The following is a 21,447-nucleotide window of genomic DNA, read 5'->3' as shown; positions in this document are numbered from 1 at the left end:
CGGCCGATAGCTATAGATTTAAGTGATGCTCGATTGGCCAATCAAACTGTTGGAGCCCTCCTATGGGGGATAAGATTCGAAACGTCGAGTCTTTGATCAACGGACCAAAGCCTGTGTCTTGAGGCTGTATCCTGTCCAGCGCCCAATTGGTCATCCATCACTGCCTTCGTGGTCTAGTTTGGTCATGACGTTGGTCTCATATTTAAAACATATGACATTCCTGGCAACAGGATTGATATCCGAAGGTCTCCAGTTCGATCCTGGACGAGGGCATGTCTTTTTGTTTTTTCTTTTGTTTTTTGTTCTTCTACTGATATTTGAATACCACCGAACATGATAAGCTTACTGTTTGTTCTTTTGTCTTTTTTCCCGAGAAAAGTTGGTCCTAAGTAAGTTTCTCGACGTTGCCGTGACGCCATCTGAAAGGATCGATGGAACCCTAGGCAGAGCATACAGGTCTTGAGTGATAATCTCATAAATATAGATAGCTGTATGACCATATGACCAAGGCCAGCGGCATTGGTCTGTCTCACCATTCTCAAAGTATGTACAGGTTTTACACCTGACAGATTCTTCGGCCCGGATTGGCTCCGTCAAAAGACGACGCCTCCAGGGGCCACAGTACCTTTGTACATTAATGGTATTTATATCAATAGCCACAAGATTCACTGAAAAGTGGACATTCCATTGGACCCTGAAAGTCCATGTATATACAACCAAGCTTTTGCTACACCTATAATTGTCTTGTCCACTATAGTTATTGTGGTTATCGACCGGGGCCGATCGTCATCGGGATCGTCTGAAAGCCTTTTCAGACGGGAAGAAGCAAAGAAAATGTCCGAGCCCATGAGAATCCAGCCTGTTTAAGGGGCAGCGGCTAGCTATGTGTAACTATACTCTTTATCGATGTTGGAATGAGGCACTCAACAAACGTTGCGTATTTAATTTCTTGTGTTGGATATGGGTTCTAGTGCTTACTATAGGGACAAAGTAGTGGCTTGGCTTTTTTCCCGAGGGCATCTGTGGTCCGTACCATGCGAGCAGTCTGAAGTTGCAAGTACTCCGTAGTGCACAGGGCGGAAAAAGACGCGTACGGATGTGGGGGCCGGGGGCTTAGGGCGGGCTTGGCATTGGCAGGGTTGTAGATTTCTCTTTTGGGAATGCTGCCTTTGGGAGTCATGGTATCATACAATGATTTTTCCTAGATAATAAGAGGATGTTGATAGGAAATAGTCCAATTGCAGACCATTTCAACATATATTTTATTGTTGTAACCTTCTCTCATTAAGGAACATAGAAGAGCTACAGCACGTGACCTCACGTCATGATCATCCCTTAGACCCCTTGGGAAAAAAAGAATTGTTGGCGTTTAGTTTCATACCATGGAAACCATGATCGTCCCTCGTTGTCCCGTCTCGTCCCTTTGATAATTTTTTTCCCTTTTCATTAACCCCCCAAATCTCTCTTTATAGTCGGCGATTTCCTCACTTTCATCCGCCTGCCATCGTGGGCCCTTGATTGTGCTCTAGACCCTCGAACCCTTGTCTCCGCAATGCGGTAGAAGCCGACAAATACAAACACACAACACACAAGATGCTATTCAACCCACGGGATGGGTCGCTCCCAGGAGCATCATGGGCTTGGAAAAAAATGATGCGATTCGGTGTCGCATTTCTGGTTATAATAGGCTTCGTCGTCATGCTATGGCCCTCAGCAGAGCCGATCAAAATGCCGCTGACAACGGTGTCCAACATCACCATCTCCCCAGATGTCCGCTGTGAACTGGATTACGATCTGTTGACCAGACTCGACGTTCTTAACGTCGCTCAATATACCCGCCGTGAAATTGTGGTCGATACGACGGAGGAACCAGTGCCCTACACCACGCGGCTCGAGCAGCCGCTTTTGGGTGTGAAGAAGGGCACCGAGGGAGCCGCAGATGGATGCTCGATACCCATACCTATGGCTGTGACAGTTCCCAAACCCCCAAAATTGCCGATCGCTTCACACATCGATTTCGGAGTCGCCACCAGCGTGGAGCGATTGAACGATTCTCTCGATGCGTTCGCGCACTGGGCTGGATACACACGGACTCGTATTTTCGCTTTGATTGAAACTGATAGATCGGAAAATGGAATCCGTGATGTCAAGGCCAAAGCCGAAGATCTTGGTATCAACCTGTTCATCACCGAGTCGGACGATGACTACCTGCACCGATACTTCGCCCTCATCCCCCTTCTGGAAGAAAATGCCCGGGAGTCGACCCGCTGGGGCTGTATCATCGATGACGATACCTTCTTCCTATCCATGGCCAGCTTGGTGGAAGCACTGGACAAGTACGATCACACCAAGTCCATGTACATCGGCGGGCTATCAGAGTCGATCCCGCAGATTGCGACATTCGGAATGATCGGATTCGGAGGCGCAGGCGTCTTCTTATCGCGTCCTCTGATGACAGAAATCACTAACAAATATGACGAGTGCTCTGCCATGGATTTCACCGGTGATCGCCGCATCGCAATCTGCGTCTACCGCTACACCCAAACCCGCCTAACAGTCGACCACCGTCTCCGTCAGCTTGACCTGATGCACGACGCATCCGGCTTTTTCGAGTCCGGCCGCGAGCCCCCGCTCACAGTGCATCACTGGAAATCATGGTTCCACGCCGACATGCCCAAGTTGGCAGTGATCTCCGAGCTGTGCGGCGACACCTGCCTCCTCCGACAATGGCACTTTGGCGATGGCTGGATCCTGACAAATGGCTACTCCGTCATCAAGTACCACTACGACCCCGATGAGGGCGATCTCGCCATGGAGCAGACGTGGGATGCGCACAACGGCGCCAATGAAGAGTCATACTTGCATGAGCTTGGTCCGCTCCGTCGTAAGGACGAGGATAAGAAGAGCTTTCAGTTGCAGGATGCCGTCGTTGAGGAGAATGGCCGTGTGACGCAGTGGTATGTTCTTCGTGATCCGAAGAAGGGCGATGAGATCCTGGAGCTGTCATGGCGCAAGAGGTAAATAGGCTTTGATTTTTGCCTTGTACAGAACTTGTTTGGACTTCTTTTTTGGGCCCAGGTGGCCGACCGAATTGGCTCATCCGGAGCACGGGTGAAGGAAAATCAGTTGCATGGAGTTTTGTTGTTTATAGATCTGAGATACACCTTCTATTTGCTCTAGTATAATGAGTGCCCGAGATGAGTCAAATAATGTGACATGTTTGTTTTGGATTTGATGTGTTGTTCTCCTACTGGATTAAATTGAACGAATATGTTAAGAAGTCCACATGTTAGGATAATAGGGTTGTAATTGCTTCTGCGAAATCAGATCGTTCAAGGCTTTTGTTGGACTTGACAGATACTTACGAACACATCTATCTCTTCGATGTGCACTTTTCTAAGAGGTCAACGCGAATGGAATACATGCCAAGGTTATAACTATAATGTAGAGAATGGGAACAATCGAGATTTTATGATGCCATGTATGAAGCTGGGACTACACGTAAGAACGCCTTGGAGAACTGTGAGCATAGATCGAAGGATATGCCTGTCATTTTCAATATACACATATATTTTGTAGGAAAAAATATCGATCAGGACCTCGGGAGACAAGAGCAAAGAAAAAGTACAGGCGGGCCGCTATCCGTCTTTTACTATGGCACACAGGTTGTCAAAAGTAACATATATACCTAGGTGGGAGGTCAACGTAGCCTATATGTTCACAGATGTATAGTGGTACCCTTGGTCTATGAGCGTATGTATGATTCCCTTCTACTTGAAGAAACACCTATCCTCATCGTCTTTTGATCTCAAAGATGTGGAGCTGCATCTAAAACGCCAATGGCCCCCTAAATAAAATTACACGTCCCTTCTTCATCCCACCATACCGCCACGAAACCATTCCCAAATCGACCTTACCTCATGGATAGTCCTTAACCCACCTCCGATATCAAAACCACCCAGAAAAGTATAAAACGACACTCCAAAGCCCCAAGCTTGAGAAAACAAGACGCTACCGCGGATCAAACGCTCAACTCCGCAAACATCAAGACAGTAGCCACTCCTAACGGCATTGACAACAGACCTGCTAGCGCAAGCCCACACCCAGCGGAGATCCTATGGAACCCCTGAAGATCGATCGGCGTTGACTGTCGATCGAGATATCGATGTGAGACCATGTGGAGAGGGCGTTAAGGCTCAATCTGGAGAAGAGCCTTCATATTGAGGCACGGAGATTACATGTTAATAGTGTAGCCAAGTCTGGAACAGTCTTTCTCTTCTTTGCTACAGTAAAAAGCTCAAAAACGGGTATACAAAACATTGTAAAGGCAATTAAGATTAAAACCAGAAACGAAGATAGTGGCGTGAAATTCTGTTTCAGTCCAGGTCCAAGTCGCTAATCAAATTTAGCATAGATTGTAGCTCATTGTTGTATGTATGTTGTCTCCATTCCTCGGAGCCCATGATCGTGGACCACAATTCGTAACGTGACGCAACACTTGATTAGCTGCATTGGCTGCGCAACGTACGGTCTGGGCACTCCACCGCTATGAGGGTGTTCATGGAGATTGGTCGATTGCCACGTCGATCCACGTTGGTGATGAGTCTGAGACGAGCTAGTGGCGACTTATCTGGACTATTTGCTTTGGTGTGAAGACTTGGGCACATCAGTGGGCCAAAGCTCAATTTCCCCAGGACAATGGTGACATCAGTGTGGAATGGATCATAGCAGACAAAAAATTGGGCCGTTTGGTCATAGCTTTGGCGGCTGTTCCTGGATTTTTGTGGATATCGGCTTAATTGCCTTCAGAAGGACTTCGAATATAATATTGGGACGAAAGCAACCTGCATTCTGTGATATGCAGGAAACTGTAATAGTTTCTGCCTAAATGTGAGATCAGGTCTAGAGTCTGCAGCAATCAATTTGTCAGGCACTATATGTCCATGTAGCTTCGAAACCTAAAACTGATCTGTATGCTGCAAATACAAAAATGCCACAATCACAAGGGGGTCGACCTGATGTTCTACTAATAGAAATATGGAGACTAGCGTAGACATGATACACTAAGACACGTCTCAGCCACAACCATGTGGAGATCGCCCCGTGTCGAGCGAATATGTGTCGGCCTAATCCGCGGTAATTCGATTTTCTTTTCTCCTTATGGATTAGGTAGATACGAGAGAACTCGCAAAATCAAGGAAAGCAATAGTTAAAGCGAACTAAAATATATCATCAGGTTGGTGATTGGTGAACCCTGAGACTCGAGTTCGGCTTAACACGGATCGTCACTCGGGATATAATCTCCGCAACCCCCCGCAGGAGTCTGGGAAGCGAAAATTGGCAGGTGCGTCATGGTCAGGAGTGGTTAGTATGCCTATGTAGGTACATATGTAGGTACAATGTACAGTGTACTTTGTAGTGAGGGGAAGGATACAGTGCGAGAGGCGATCACGACAAAGAATAGGAATGAGAGGAGACGGACCAGTCAGGGTGTAGCCCAACCCCCCTTTTTTAAATTATCTCTCAGTTCTCAGTCTCAGTTGAGTATTTATTTATTTCGATGTGAAGGGTATAGTGCATCGGCTCAGCCTTGATCTAGGGCTCCGCACCGTGCAGGATGGGGGCCGCGCAGCCAACGGGCCATGTTTTATTTTGTTTTGGTTTGATTTATTCTACGGCTTCTACGGCTTCTACGGCTGTTCGAAATTCCTTCTGGTGGCCTTCTGGAAGGTCAGGAGAAGGCTTGGCAGAGCCGTGCCGTCTTTGTGGCAGTGGGGTCCTTGGAGGCTGAAGCCAGCCGGTGCCCACTAGTGTCCCCGGAAGGAAAAAGGGGTGGACAAGATGGGGGTGTAATTACCGATGCGCACAGGATTGACTCCGTCGCAGGATCGTCCTAATGTTCGCGAGAAAAAGACTGGAGTAAGGGAGAGAGGGTGGCATGAGAGGACCATCTGCTTCTTCTTCTGTCCTACCATACAAGAACAAAAGTGTAATCCTCAAGTACAATATTGTAGTATGTCAGTTTTCTGATGATTCTAATGTCTAATTACAATACTTTTTGATGATCGTTAGGCTTGGTTTTGATGTTTTGAGAACTACAAATGTCTATCTACTATGATGGATTGTATTGCGTTGAGTCTTGTCTGTACATACATTTGTAACTATGTAACTATGTATGTATAGAAGTTATCAAGCCGTGGACATCTACAACTAATCGAAGGATGACTTTGTACAATATGGTATATCAACTTGTTTTACCATTACCTATTTAGGTAAGGTGGTAAGTAGGGGGGAAATCAAGATGATTGTGATGACACTTGAGACTTACGTACAATATTGTACAATATCTGTACTTGTAACCTGAGAACACCAAAGTGGATGCATCAAACCTTCTAGAAGTCATGCAAATCTCCATTTAGCCTTCCACCGTCATTCGGCTAGCAATAGTCGGAACAGACTATCGAGGTGGTGAACCTCCGCTTCTTTGCTCATCCATGATAATTCTAATGGTAGTATACCAGTGCTCCATCCTTCGTACATTGTAATAAATAATCACTCAACACGAGTGTCGCACCATGAAAAACATGCAGGTCATCAAAGTTTATCTAGTTGTTCCGTTTCTTTTTAATTTACTCTTTCTTTTCTTTCTTTTTTTTCCCTTAATTTTGTTTATCGCCAAAGCCGAAGGGAATTACATCTGACATCCAATGTTTTCTTTTTTGACTTCAGGAGTTGTAGTTTGGGTATGTATTATTGCCCCCTAATGCTAAAAACAAGAATTACCCTAGTCAGTTAGTTCAAACTAGCTACAATACTTACAACTACACTAGGGTTATTTCAACCCTCTCTAAATTCGTAATTTGTAAACCTTGCGCTAAACTAGAGAAATTTCAGGAGTATGGGTTCTCGAATAAATCGGAATTATTCAGATCGGCGTACCTTTTTGTATCCACCATTTTCGGGGAGAAGGCACGTTGTGGAGCCAATGCTGACGGGGGGCCTTCTGGTGCGGTCATGTTTCCTTCTAGCGGGCTTCGCTGGGTCCAACTAGGAGAACTAAAATGGGTCTAAGCAAAAAGGGAGTTGGGTATAGGAGTTGGGATGTTTAGCTTCGTGATCGAACAGAGAGATATCAAATTGATATAGAAGATCTAGAAGATTTATAGAAGAAGCAAAAAAGAAAAGAATTAATCTAAGTGCGTATCTTTTGCACAGATTTGAAATGTCCAATCATAATCACCTCGAAAATTAAAGAAGAAAATAAAACAAATAAAACCAACTAGAAGAAAATAATAATAATAATAATAAAAGAATAGATATACATATATACCAAAAAAAAAGAAGTAAATAATGATGTAGTTGAAATGCAGACAGTGGCACCTACCACACCTAAATAATTATATCCCCTCTCCCCTTTCTCTACCATTTACTTCTTTAACCCTTCACTTTCCTTTATTTTTCCCATCCCAATTAACCCTCCTCCTAAATCCCATGATCTTCGACTTTGAAGCTTCTTTAGGTATGTATTGAGTTACACGTTTTATGTATTTCCTTGTGGCTGCCCAACGCATCTGTTTTACGTGATCCCCCAAATAATCCCTGCGCGCCGCTCTTTTGGTTTTTTTCCCTCTCGTCTTCCCCGTTACCTAGTGTATGACTGGTTTCCTTAGAAATCACGGCGCGCAAGAGGTGAGAAGGTCACGGGCTGACAGCCAAGCATCGCGGTGGAAATGAGCCGGGATCGCGATGATCATCATATTCATATTTTCATGATGCTGACCATCACTCTTTTCGCATAGAAATAACCAGCGGAGATACTTGACATATCTCTCTTGCACCCTACACCGACAAACCCACCACGCGTTCCGCCTCTAGCCGACCACAACATTATTTTTTGAGAGCTCGATTTCTAGCTATCATTGCTTGATCCCCTCATACGCAACCTTGCATTCCACTGCAGGGAAGTGGAGAATCTACCCCGTTTCATTCTTCGCGGAGTGGACTTGTCAAGCACAAAACGTAATTCTGGTACACGCAGCGTGAGTTCCTTGGTTTTTAGAGATCTTTCTACGCGCATAGTCGCGAAATCTCGCCACTTCGAGCTCCATTTATCATCTATCATTCAGATTTGATACTGACCATATCTCAGTCTTTCGTTTTCTAGATCTTACTCCTTACGACGGACCTGGAACCCAGCGATCTACTCAACTAATTACCCCTCGAAACCCGGCCCCCCCAATCGAGGAACAACGAATCGAGAAACTCGAGTCATCGATTTTCGAACGGATAGTCGTTGGATCAAGGCTGTCAGGTCTGCTGAAGGACGTCTTCGAAAGCAGTCCTTGACTGCGGTCCCTTGCTTACTTGCTGGGTCGGGTCATGGACTTCACGACCATCCTGAACAGGAAAAACTCCGCCGCCGCAGCCGCTGCCGCCGCCGAAGCACAGTTACAACACCAGTACTTTCAGCAGAGTGCACAGTTACACACCGGAGCTTCGCCCACCATGAAGAGCGAATCAGGTGGCTCGGAGAACCCGGTGAATGCATACCCACCTCACGGTCCTCCCCAGATGCAAATGGATGCAGGACTGGCCGATGGCTTCTACTACGCGCAACCCACGGGATCGACTCCCCGAAACATGGCCTATGCCCCTGCAGGATACGCTGGCGATCCCCAGATGCAACAGGAACCTATGCCCCAGGGAAGGGCGGGTGTCGACCCACCACCGAAGACTTTCCATTGCTCAACCTGCAACAAGGGCTTTGCCCGACGCAGCGATCTTGCTCGACATGGTACAAATATCTTTTTGGCAATCCGAAAATGTACGCTTACTGACTTTGCACTCCAGAGCGCATCCATACTGGTGTCCGACCCCACGCTTGCGACTGGCCCGGATGTGGGAAACAATTCATTCAACGCTCGGCATTGACGGTACACTCCCGTGTGCATACTGGAGAAAAGCCACACATGTGTGAGCGATGTGGAAAGGTATATCTCAAAAAGCAGTTTTATGTGCGATTCAATGCTAATGAAACATTCGAATCTAGCCCTTTAGCGATTCATCCTCGTTGGCCAGACATCGCCGCATCCACTCCGGAAAGCGTCCCTACAAATGCCCTTACGCCAACTGCCAAAAGACGTTTACCCGCCGTACTACTTTGACTCGACACCAAAACCACCACACTGGGACAATCGAGGAAGCTGCGGCAGAAACAGAGGCCCAGCTGCGACAAAACAAGGATCGTGGCCGTCCTGGCGAAGGAATGTTTTCTGAGCATGGCTCCATCCACTCTACTCCGTCACCTGCGCAACACCCCTCCATGTCTCCGGGTGGTGAACTTCCTCCACTGAACATGCACCGATCTGCCGGCGACTACTACATGGGCACCGGTCCTATCCCACCCCACGTGCGTGGCGATTTCTCCCAAGGCAGCCCTCGAGCTTCTCCGACCGCGACATCTCCTTCGCTATCCAGCTACGGCAGTGCGCCCCACGTTCGACCTTCTATGACCTCGCATCCTTATGCGCCACCCCAACCTCTGGAGCCTCCGGCCAACAGCGACCATCGCCCCAACAGTGTGAATGGAAGTCCCCACATGACCAGTCTTGGTTGGGCTTCTCCGTCTCACGGTAGCATGCCTTCGCCTGGATCCGCGAACGACTTCACCTATCCCGAGCCCACTGGCCCAGCTTACCCTACATCGATGCCGCCGCACATGTACTTCCCCAATTCAACCATTCGTCGGCCCACCAGCACCGAGCCCGAGAACTACGATATGAAGTCCCGGGGTGACCACTCATGGTCAACAGCTGTATGATGCAATTGACCATGTGTCTTGCCGCAGTGATATTCGAATTTTCTTTGTGTTTTCATTTGTTACACTACTTCATTGCATAAGCCTTGATTCCCACGAGAGTAACTCTCGAAATTTTTTTCCCTTTTTTCCTTTGTTTTTCATGCATTTTCTTAATCCGTTTGTACTTATATTGGAAACCAGCACAGGAAGGAGTCGGACGGTCTGATCGTGTTTCCATCGTTATTTGTTTTTCAACTGTCATCCCCACCCCTATTTTCTTTTGTTGTGCGGATGACATTTATCGAGACACGATCAGATGAGGAACTGCATCCATGGAATAGATTGGTGGGATTGGGATCAATGGATGGGTTCGGAAATGGGATTGCGTTTGTTTTGCTAGGGTGACTCCATTGTGGTGTCTGGTGGGATCTGGTTATGGCTTTGTTTTTTTCTGATCGTCTTGCTTCTGCTTTTTTTATTGTCTCATATATCTAATATCGTCTTTTATTGTTTGTTTTTTATTTCTTCTTTTGCTACTGTTCCCATGAATACCTTCCATGTGAGGCCCGATGGCGTACTCATTTTATCTCAGCGCGATATCAATAGACGGTGGTGTTGTGTTACTGCTTTTCTCGCATGAATATTCGCTCTACTGATAGCCTGAGACACCGAGCATATAGTAATACTAGATATATATGAATGGTTAGTAGGTTGCACAATAATACCAATCTAGCAACTCTGACAGCTATCTCGCCACCTTAAAGTTGAGATAGTATCCTACGAGTAAAGCCAAGTTCGCTATCTACAAACATGCAAATCAAATAGATAGCCCCAAGCATACCACTAATCCGTCACAAAAGCCCTGAGCAAAAGCCCATGCACAACGGCCATTCATGACATGCATCAAGGACCACAGACCCAGTCCCGCCAAAAAGTACCAATAGAGGGGTTTATGCCACGAGTCTTGACTACATATGTAATCACCTACACCCCTACCCACATGTATATATAGGTACCTAAGTGCATTGCGTCTTTCGCTAACTTCCGTAGAGCAAACAATACCGGCAGTCGACAGTACAGGTCTACGTGTACCTACGTCTCTCGAATAGTCACACAACACTCCTATTCTGTACTAGTTCCTGTCGATGCTACCCGTTTCGACCTATGGGCTCTTGGGCTGAAGTGGAGGGTTGTCCATTTCTGTGTGACGTTGCCCAGCGGGATTGCTTGTTGGGTACAGCATGACGTTGGATATGGAGGGTTGGTAGTGCATACTTGTACTTGGATGATTTTGAGGGTCTTAAGTGACGTGACAATGCTTATTAGAGTTGGGGGTTTATTTTGGGACTAATCTGTTTTTTTGTCATGTCTGCGTAAGTACATATGTAGCTTTGGGTTTTGGATGTCGACTTTGAGTTACACGTGTGGGCTTGTATTGGTTCCTTCTGGTATTTGTTTCAACTCGTATGGTATCAATGTCAGAGTTAGAGCTTGATACTGTAAATTATAAGACTTTGGCTTATAGGTCCAGTTCAGCTGTCTCTATTCCCGAGCATCAAGATGCAAATGCTCCGGGAACATCAGCCACATAATTCTCGAAGGCACTTGATTTTACCTACGTATTTTCATTACATTCGTGTGGTATTTCTGCCTATTATTGGAATATACTCCCAGTCTCTCGGATCTGATGCGAATTTCAGGTGATCATAACGCACGACGATGCATCCCAAGCAGCGATGTGATCCCGCTAGCATTGTCTCAGTCAACCATACCATATAAATCGATCAAACCCACCGTTCAAGTAAATTTAGCAAGCGAATATTGTCTCACTCAAAAGGCCAATTGAATTCATACTTACCCGACCCCTCGTGTTGAGGTTCGTATTCACGTGGCGCCGGAGATCCTCAACTGCGGGTAGAGATGAAACTCTGGGGAAACAACCAGACGTCTATCTAGGTTTGAGACATTCGCGCTCATAGTACTGTTGATGGCTTCGTATAGGGTCATATGCTATTCAGCTTGCTTGGAAGTTGATTGTTTGCGCACTCACGTCCTGTGTGTTGTGTTATATATATATAGATGATGGCCAGCAGCTGGTCAAGGAGAAGATAAAAACAGACTACCAATATATCTTATAATCTTGGAAGCTGCCTAACTAAATTCCTACCTAGGGAGGTGAATCAAAGTCCAGATATCGAGCGCGACAGTATGAATTACTATAATCTTTTCATTATTCTTGCTCACCTCGCTTTGACTGGTATGTCCTTCAACATCCACGCCGCAACAATGATAGCTAATCTAGCTAACCACCTCTTCTATTAAAATAGACGCAGCGGCATGCCCAGCAAGAGGATGTGGCACCGCCGACGCTTGCGTCCTGACTGAATTCTGCTCGACAGCAACTTTCACCTCACCCACCTCGACAACTATCACAGCCTGTGTCCCGACAGCCACCTGCCAGGGAGTCTACTGTAAGAACAGAACCCAATCTAGACATACAAACATGTACAACGCTTTCTTACTGTTACTAGCAAATTGTGTATTTGGTGACCCGTCTAAGCAATGCTGCTCGGGCTACTGCGCTGCTAGCAAATGCCGCTCGACGGACGAACATTGGCCTAATTGCAGTGAAGATAATGGGCTTTGTGTCGCAGACGCCAATTGTTGCTACGGGAATAAATGCACAGGTGGAATTTGTCGTCGGAGTTGAGGATCGTGGCTGTGGTTGTGCTGGAGTATGTTGAATTGTTTGGCTACGTAGCTTTGAACTTCGCAGATAGGAAACATTGGATCGTGGAAAATGTTGTTTCAGCTTTGAACAATGTGCTTCTATTGACTTCAAAGCTTGTTTTGACCAGTTTTCCATCTAGAATTCTAGTTGGGAACCCCGATCACTTTAAAGTCGAGACAAGGCGTGTGAAATTACATATGTATGTATGGTAGCGCAAGAACGAACTTTGGAAGAAATCATATATATACACTTGTCAAACCCAACTCACAAAGCTAACAAGCTCTCTGCTTGATCAGTAAAAGCCTTCATAGCGATTTTCCACAGCTCAGGGCCGACACTAATCCTCGCAACACCCAGTTCCCGAATCTCTTTCACACCAAGAAAGCCCTCCCTAAGATTCATCTTCACATTGACCATTCCACCCAAAGCACAAACCAATCTCCTTATCTCCTCACTTGAAACGCCTCTCCCACTCGGCCCACCCCAAACAAACACCGTACAAGCGCCAGCTTCCAAAAATGCCTTGCCACGCTCGATAGCCTGATCAATGGTTCCGCCGGCCCCCAAAACATCCGTCCGGGCGTTAACAACGAAGTCGGGAACGCCCGCCTCCGCCGCAGCCTTAACCACAGTCTCCACCCGCTGGGCAGCCTCACCCACCGACCGCAGCACACCCGCCGCATCCATATCTTCAATGTTACACCCAACAGCGCCTAATGCGATGACCTGCTTAATGGTATCGGCCAACTGGGCCGTATCGCCGTAACCGTCCTGCAGATCGACGGTTAGTGGCTTTGCGGGATTTATGGCGCGAACAGCGGATGCAATGGCGGCTATCGCAGTCAGGTTCTGGGATTTTGTGAGTGCGTTATCATCTACGCCGATCGAGGCGGCGATGGCGTAGGAGGCTGTTGCGATGGCGGCGGCGGTTGGCAGTGAGGCGATCAGTGAGGCTGTTGCTGCATCGTGGACGTTTGTCAGAAGCAGGGCGTTGCCGGGTTGGTGGAGGGCACGAAGGGTCTTGGCTCTGTTGTTTTGGGCCATTTTTGGTTTTGCGATGAAATCCAGGTTGCTATATATGAGCTAGTCGATGGTCTTGATATTTATTGCATGTTGTACGGTGTAGACGTTGCAGGTTCCATGAGTCACTGTCTACGGAGTACGGAGTACGAGATTTATTGTCGTGGAAGTGACCAATTGCCGGTTCACGTTGAAAGATCTCCGAAATTTCGGAGTTGACCTGCATGGCTTTAAATGCGCAGATCAAGATCAGATCAGGTTTTTTAGCAAGGCAGACAATGCAACTATGCAGAAAGGGACTAATATTTCCCTTGTCTCAGACTATCTGACTAGCAGGCTCTCGTAGCTGTGGCATAAGCCGAAGGGCGCAAGGGGATCCACGGTATGAAGGTCCCCTTCTCCGAGCTGAGATAGTAAGTAATACATTGTATGCGTATCTTAGGCAATTTTTTTCTGAAAAAGATGCATATTTGCCACAGCATCATCCAATCCCCATGAAGAATGTTGATCGAAGTCGAAATGACCGATCCAAACTAGTTAGGGGCGGAACTGCAGCCGATGGAAAAAGAAGAAAAAAGGCCGTAATACAATCAATATACACTTCGGACCGTGACGGCTTGGTTCCCATTGCTCCATTGGGCTTTTCCATACAGTTGTGAAACATCCAGTAAGCAATTACCTAGCATTGAGGATTTGGGACTTATATCCTAGCCAATACACCATCACAATGGGTACTATTAACAGAAGCTAGGCTAAGTGGTTTAAGGCCCACGCTGAAGAAGACAAGGTCCATCCACTATGATTACGGAGCCGGTAGGAATTGGCCCCATCGAAAGGAGACGGAATCTCTTACTAGTTAGAGGAAAGATTGAAACGATAGGACGGTAACACACCTCCGGGTTGAATATCCGTGCCTGGGTGCATGAACGAGGGGCAAAGCTGTGGCATTCCTCAGGGAAAGGAATAGCGAACCGGGTGATCGGGCTGTCACTGAGAAGGATTTTGGTGTACTTTGGTTTGGTATGTGCCCATGCAGGTTTTTTTTTTATTGTTTCGTTTCAGATGTTCTTCTTATAAAAGCACGGTTTTTCTAAAAGGTCTTCAACAATGAGAACTGAGAATTAACAAACCAGATAACGAAGTAAATAGTCAGTCCATCATATTATTAGACTGATTCAACCTCTCGGAGCAATAAACAACCATAAGCAACCCGACCGCACCCGCTATAAGCGGAAAACAAGTCTGGACTCGGGAAGCCCCGTTTTTGATGGAGACTTCTCTCTCCTCACGGTATTGTGATGTATTATAACCTGTATAGGGTTCATACTTGTTCATTTGAGTAAATGAAAATGGAGATCTACCGTAGTACTTATGCATGGATAGGTAGATGGCTTATAGAATATGGAATAGATGGACTCCAGTCCCCGGTAGTTCGCAAGGTACTTACATGTAGGCATGCACCTGTTTAGTCAAATAAACCAAACTACATACTGTATGTACATCTAACTACACATGTGACTATGTAGCTAGTTATGTATTACTGTGTTACAATAGACAGTTTCGGTGAAGAAAAAGAAAAGAAAAAAAAAAGAGTTTAATACGTTGACTTGGAACAAAGGCCCTGAGGCCCTGAGACAGCACTGACCTTACAACCTTTTTGTACGAGGATAATACAAGAGTCACTACAGTAACCACCATATATTGAAATTTGGGCATTGAGTATTTTCCAAATTAATTCATTGTATTTTTATATTCTGAGTACTCTTTCTCGATGGAAATACAACAGTTTTTAGTGAATTCTTCATAAGTAATTTAAATAGATACAAATTATTATAATACTATAGACTATTTATGTTGTACTAACATAAGTACTTGGTACCTAAATTAATTAATAACCATTCGGGAAATCCCCTGTAATTTTACCACCGTCAGCTCTCCCCACTCTCCGCTTCGCCTTGCTCTCTCACCTCTTTCTCCTCATCCTCTCTTTTCTCTCTCTCACTCTCTTTCTCACATATACTCAATCTGTCTATACATTATCTACTTAAATAGCATTTGCATTGCTACATAGTATTCCATTCGCCGATCTTATGGCGTATGGTCCATCCTCACTCCCTCGTGCAGTTGGCCGCCTGACCTGCAGCTCTCACGCTGCCATCCGACCCTGCTCTCCTCAAATCCTTCTTACCTCTCGACCCTGACCTCCCCTACAATGTCGACCAGTTTAAAGATTCCTCAAACCGGGCTGTCTCTCCACCTCGGAGAGCAGTCCGGGGACCTCTCCGTAAGGCCGAATCAGATCATGCGGCTGAATTTGGTGCAGAGCACCCTCGATGATCTGATTCAGAGTCTGAGGAAGGAACAACCGGCTCGACTTCGTCTAGGGAAGCACCCTTCACTTCACTTCGGCGGCAAATCCCACTCATTCCATGCGTATCCTGAAACACACCGATCCGAGATATATCATAGCTCCGATAAAGAGTCCCTGTATTTCACGGGTATTTTGAGCCATAGCCTGGAGGTGGAAAAGGCTAAAAATGCTACTGCGGCCACCGATCAGGCCCTGGCAGATTTAGAAGAAAAACTGAATGCTCACGAGAGAGGGAAAGAGTCTAAGAAGACTCACATAATTTCACATCCCGATGAGTTGAGAGGTCTTCGGGGTAGCAAGTCTGGCTACAAAGGACCTACAAGCAAGGTTGAACTTGAAAAAGACCGCTTCCTCAAAACCGCCGCCATTCGATCTTTAACCGCCAGCCCAACACTGGGTGCCCCCAAGTCTCCTGCGTTCGCAATGACTCCTACTTCTGCTCCAATCATGCAAGATAAGGATCGTGAGAGGCTTGAAGCCGCCAGGACTCCTACCATTCACCTGCTCGCCATCCGTGCCGTATCGGCCAAATTTCTTGCCCGCCAGACCCGCATGACAATCGAGGACGGCACTATCCTCTGTGAGAAATATGGCACGCAGAACCGCATCAATGCCGAGAAATATGGGTTGAAGGACAAATTTTACAAGGAACTTGACCCCTGGAACTTCAATTACACTCCAGACGATCGAACCTCAGCCATTGAAGGTTGTATCTCTGCTTACGATCGGATGCGGATCTCCAAGAGCGACCCAATTTGGCAAAAGCTTCTCCCAAAGGCCGAACGAGGCAAAGGAAAGTGCCTATCACGACTCAATCTCCGTACTGCTCCCCCTCCGAAGCCCGTTGCCTCCAAAGCCAAAGTCAATAGCGCTGAGAACATGGGCAAGGACAATGAGACCGATCGCGTCGCACCCAAGGGAGCTACATCTGAGCCCAAGTCTACATCGACCTTGCAGAAGACTCGAACTTCCGATAAGGATGTGACCAAGAAGTCAACCAAGCTCAAGAGCACCAACAGTACCCTTACTGGACGGGTCACCAAGAAGGCCGCCGGGAAAACTCCTGCTAAGCTAGACGGCAACAGCAAAATAAAATCCGCTGAGTTCGTCCTTGACTCAGATGATAACGATGACACCGAAATGGCCGATGCGGCTCCTGCGCCTGCACCCAAGCAACAACCTGAACACAAGCGAGCTTCGTCTAACCCAAAGACTCAGACACCGAAGATCAAGGCCCCAGTTAAGCCTCGTGCTACCGAGGCCCCATCTGATTCTGCTACCAAGGTTACTCCCAAGGTCCCTAAGCCTGAGACAGCAAAGCCCAAGCTTGAACCAACCAAGCCAGCCCACAACGTTACAGCTTCCAAGCGTCCTCCTTCCCGGCCTTCCACCTCGCCCCAGAAGCCATCCCCACTCGGCCATTCTCCTCCCGCCAACGCTTCCGATTCTACCGGTCGCAACCGATCCGACAGTCAAAACCAATCATCTGGTTCATCCTCGTCGTCGCCTCTGATTGCCCAACTTGCCAAAACCAATAAGGTGGCCCGCCCAGCTGCTTCCTCTGACAAACCTGCTGCCAAAGTGCCTGCTCACACCAATGGTGTCGCCAAAACCGCTACCAAATCGTTGAAACGCAAGGCGGAGTCTGACCAGTTCTCCGTCCCACAGGCAGGACGACCCACCGGAAATCTGGAGGCTAAGCGCCATCGAGCGGTCAGCACCTCCAGCGGTGGTAGCACAGGCAGTGCTTCTCCGCCCATGAGCCATGAAATCCTTTGGCAGAAATTGCAGAAAAAGTCTCGGGATTTCAAGCTCCATTGGGCCAAATACAGGACCTTGCATGACCACCTTTCGGAACAGCGAGCTCCACCCACTGCAGAGCTGGATCGTCTGAGGCGACAGCACAAGCGTCTGGAAGAAATGAAGAAGGAAATCTGGGAGGAGGATCGCAAACTCCGCCGCGGTCTTCGTTCTTGAATTACTTTTCGGCATTTCCATCCCCATCCTGAACGCATTTAACTTGGCGAAACATCTACCGACAGACACGGAGTTACTAAGGTTTTTTTTTTCTCATTTTTTTTTTTCACTTCCAGCATTTTTATCCCCCACTTCGTTATTATTATCTATTGCTTTCATTTCATGTTAAAGTCATATTTCTTTCGAATGGCTAGCCCATCTTTATCATTATCACCACACAAACATATTCAGGTCCTTTATGGTCTCTGCAAACAATCAAATAACATGCAATATTATTTTATCTCATCTTACGAGTTGTATATCAACAGAACCAATTCCCGTTGATCAACACTTTACCCCAGATCGCCTAAAACGCCTTGAACTAGTCCCATTTCAGAACTAGTGGGACCAATACGACATTATGATTAGTCAGGCCTGCACGTGGCGATGTCACGGGACTGGCTAGTATAATCTTCAACATATAGGCATATTATGCATATTTTACTACATTTCTAGTATCTAGAATCCCTCAAGGCCCCTAAACATGCTAATCCTCAAGTTTCTAAGCCTTCCAAATCCCTGAACCGACACTATTATAGAAGAATTTATGGGACCTCGGGAACATCTCGTGATTGGTAAGTGATGCTGACATAATGATAAAAAAACAGTGGACGTCATTTGGCCGTAAATGCACTAATCCGCATTAGGTTTAGTCCAAAAGGCGTATCGAACTTGCTGTCTCGGAGCATCATACATGGAGGTGTTACACCTACGGCAAAATCGTGTTCCCCACGGCGCAAAATCTGCTCTTGCAAAGTAGACAATTTCTTTTAAATACAAAGAGGGCGTCCGATCTTCCCTTGACTGACAATGACGCCCCCGGCCCGCGGACGGGGGACTAGCCAACGCAGTCCGACCGTCTTGGTACAATCTCCCACGATTCCCCTGTGAACCAATTCACGCAAAGGCAAATTCCAGTAGATACTAACACGTGCACCGAATAGGTTACGGACTCGCGCGACCAGCAACCCCCTCAAACTCCTCGTCGACGCCGTTCGCCTGCAACCCGCTTCATAACTGTCGACAATGTCCTTCAATACGCCTCCGATGTGCCCTCAATGCAACAACGAGGTCCCCCACCACCTTCAAGATCGCGCCGTCTTGCATCCGCAACTGGCGGCTTGATCGGAACCTCGGGAAGCAGCAGTTCAAGTGCCGTTGCAGGATCCATTGGTAAAGCCGGTCGATTGGCTGCGCAGCCGCGTCTTCCGCCTCGCACAACGAAGGTCAGCGAGAAGCTGGTCCTTTTGCCTGATACTGATGAGCTGGAGGAGGGTGAGACCGAGGAAGATGATGACGACGAGGTCGATGGTACGGAGCTGGTGGATGAAGAACTTGTTGCCCGTCTGGCCAAGGAGAGAAATATCGACCCGGATATGGTCAGGCACCAGCTTCTAGTATCGAAGCGACTGGGTGGTGACTTTGGTGTCGATAATGATCTTGCGCCTCTGCTGGCTGAAGAGGAAGTTTTGAGGAAACGTCGTGTTGCACCGGAGCGCGCGAAAAGTTATGCGGAGCGGTTACCCAAAGCGCGGAGAACGGAGAAACTTGCTCGAGTTACGGCTTATTGTACCGCGCAGGCTTACAAGATGGGTTCGCTGGCTGCTTTTGTTAAGGAGCAGCATGGTGGCCGGACGAAACTTTACGATGATTGTCTCTATACGGCTTATCACCTGCCTCTTTTGCCGGGCCATGAAGGGTATCGGCTGAGGAGCAGTCCTGTGCTGAAATACCCTGGTGGCAAGTCTTTGCTCGATGAGGAAATTGAGCGCAATGAGCTTCGTGATCACCACGATGATTACATGCTCGAGCCGGAGGAGCACTCGGTGGGTGGTCACAATCGTCCGGAGGATGAGCATCACTATGAAGCGTCTCCGCGAGACTCGTCGGATCATAGTGCCCACGAGGAAAACCGGGAGTTCTTGAATCGAATCACGGAGGAAGCTCGTGGCCACTCCGATGAGCATGAGCATGCTGCCAGCTCTAGTGAAAGCGTCAATGCGCTGCAACCCATTCCACCGTCTGAAGTCAATGAGGAAAACAGGCCTGCTTCACCGGAACCTGCCCTTCGCCGAAGACACAGCACGGATGATACCCATGCTTTGATTCGCGATCGTCCCTCCCCTCCACCAACTACACCCTCCTCTTCCTCAAGGTCACAAGCTCCGGCTCGTACGCTATACAACGTTGCCGAGATGTTTGTCTTCAGCTACGGCGTTGTTGTGTTCTGGAACTTCACCGAGCGACAGGAGAAAGACTTACTCGCTGATCTGGCCTTCGCTCCATCCTCAGCAACGGGTATTCCTACCCCGCTGGCAACAATGCCGCTTGACGAAGAAGATTTCGAGACAGAAGAGTTCCATTTCGAGTACTCGACTGAGATCTCGCGGCCGCGTGTTTACAATGATATGATCACATTGCGTAGTGGTGATCATATGATCAAGCTCGCTATCAGTCATGGCATCTCCCAGAGCACCAAGCTTTGTTTCTTTGAGGAAGTCATGGCCCGTCAGATGGCAGACGCCAAAGATGTTCCGCGACGACTTGCTGTCTCAGGCCAATTGGGCATGAAGCGCGAAGAGGTCTTCCGTATTCTCGGTCGTCTCTTCAAGAGTCGCGTTGAGGTCAACCTTTGTAAGTTTTCCTATCACTTTGCACCCTGATAATATACTAACATCTACACCAGCATCCAATATGCTTGATGTTCCCAATTTCTTTTGGGAGAGCGAGCCAACCCTGTACCCGCTCTACATCGCCGTGCGCGAGTACCTGGAGATCAAGCCTCGTATCCAGGTTCTGAACGAGCGATGCCGTGTATTCCTCGATCTTGCCGAGATTCTGTCTGATTCAATCGCTGACACTAGAACCTCCCGTAAGTATTCATCCCATATTATTCCAGTTGCATTACTGACATGCTACGCATTAGACCAAACCTGGATTATCATTGTCCTCATCATTATCTCAATTCTCGTTACCACCTTCGAAGTGTTCCTCCGCTTTGGCCTTCTCCACGCTAGCCAGGGTCCCAATGGTACACCTGCCAGTATCTTCGCCCGAGTCATGGGACGATCCGCCCCCTCTCCATCCTCAGGCTGGTACCCATACTCTCCAGCCGATGCACCCCCAGGCTGCATATGTCCCTCTGTTGTTCCCGGAGGGGGCTACCAGCTGAGCTCTGGCGGGCTGATGGGACTCTGAGCATTTGTACTCACTCAAAAGACTGAACTGGCGCAATTGGTGTTTGGACCGGGAACCTGAACAAATCTTACTTCTATTGCATATTACCTCAAATTGCCAGGTTAATACATACTCTGATTGATTCAACTACCAATATCTTTAGAGGATTGTACGAATTACCACACCGTACCCACTCTCTCTTTCCGTATCTCTTCTCTTGCTGTATCCATTTATCAATTTCCACCTCATCATTTTCAGCAACAGTCACCAGTATACCCAGCTCACTTATACCTAACGGCCCAGCAACAGCGTCTATAGAATGAACTCTTTCCA

The 21,447-nt window shown here is 47.4% G+C and overlaps 5 protein-coding genes across 5 annotated transcripts; 4 read left to right on the top strand and 1 right to left on the bottom strand.

Annotated features, from left to right (window-relative positions):
* Positions 1-1,593: 1,593 nt before the first annotated feature.
* N7529_009991 (glycosyltransferase family 31 protein) lies at positions 1,594-3,021 on the top strand (the record flags this gene model as incomplete). The annotated part of the gene is made up of 1 exon (XM_057245518.1): positions 1,594-3,021. One exon carries the CDS (start codon positions 1,594-1,596, stop codon positions 3,019-3,021), a length of 1,428 nt encoding a protein of 475 aa, XP_057093781.1.
* Positions 3,022-8,379: 5,358 nt separating this feature from the next.
* On the top strand, positions 8,380-9,820 carry N7529_009990 (putative C2H2 finger domain protein; the record flags this gene model as incomplete). Its single annotated transcript, XM_057245517.1, has 3 exons — positions 8,380-8,794; positions 8,851-8,990; positions 9,050-9,820. The coding sequence occupies 3 exons, from the start codon at positions 8,380-8,382 to the stop codon at positions 9,818-9,820; spliced, it is 1,326 nt and encodes a 441-aa protein (XP_057093780.1).
* A 2,974-nt stretch (positions 9,821-12,794) lies between these two features.
* N7529_009989 (isocitrate lyase/PEP mutase family protein) lies at positions 12,795-13,574 on the bottom strand (the record flags this gene model as incomplete). The annotated part of the gene is made up of 1 exon (XM_057245516.1): positions 12,795-13,574. One exon carries the CDS (start codon positions 13,572-13,574, stop codon positions 12,795-12,797), a length of 780 nt encoding a protein of 259 aa, XP_057093779.1.
* A 2,188-nt stretch (positions 13,575-15,762) lies between these two features.
* On the top strand, positions 15,763-17,898 carry N7529_009988 (uncharacterized protein; the record flags this gene model as incomplete). Its single annotated transcript, XM_057245515.1, has 1 exon — positions 15,763-17,898. One exon carries the CDS (start codon positions 15,763-15,765, stop codon positions 17,896-17,898), a length of 2,136 nt encoding a protein of 711 aa, XP_057093778.1.
* Positions 17,899-18,747: 849 nt separating this feature from the next.
* N7529_009987 (RMD1 family protein) lies at positions 18,748-21,135 on the top strand (the record flags this gene model as incomplete). The annotated part of the gene is made up of 4 exons (XM_057245514.1): positions 18,748-18,801; positions 18,882-20,571; positions 20,624-20,809; positions 20,864-21,135. The coding sequence occupies 4 exons, from the start codon at positions 18,748-18,750 to the stop codon at positions 21,133-21,135; spliced, it is 2,202 nt and encodes a 733-aa protein (XP_057093777.1).
* Positions 21,136-21,447: the final 312 nt, after the last annotated feature.

Source organism: Penicillium soppii (assembly GCF_028829465.1).
Source record: "Penicillium soppii strain IBT 18220 chromosome Unknown utg000007l, whole genome shotgun sequence".
NCBI lineage: Eukaryota > Fungi > Ascomycota > Eurotiomycetes > Eurotiales > Aspergillaceae > Penicillium > Penicillium soppii.
This window is presented reverse-complemented; position numbering and strand designations above follow the sequence as displayed.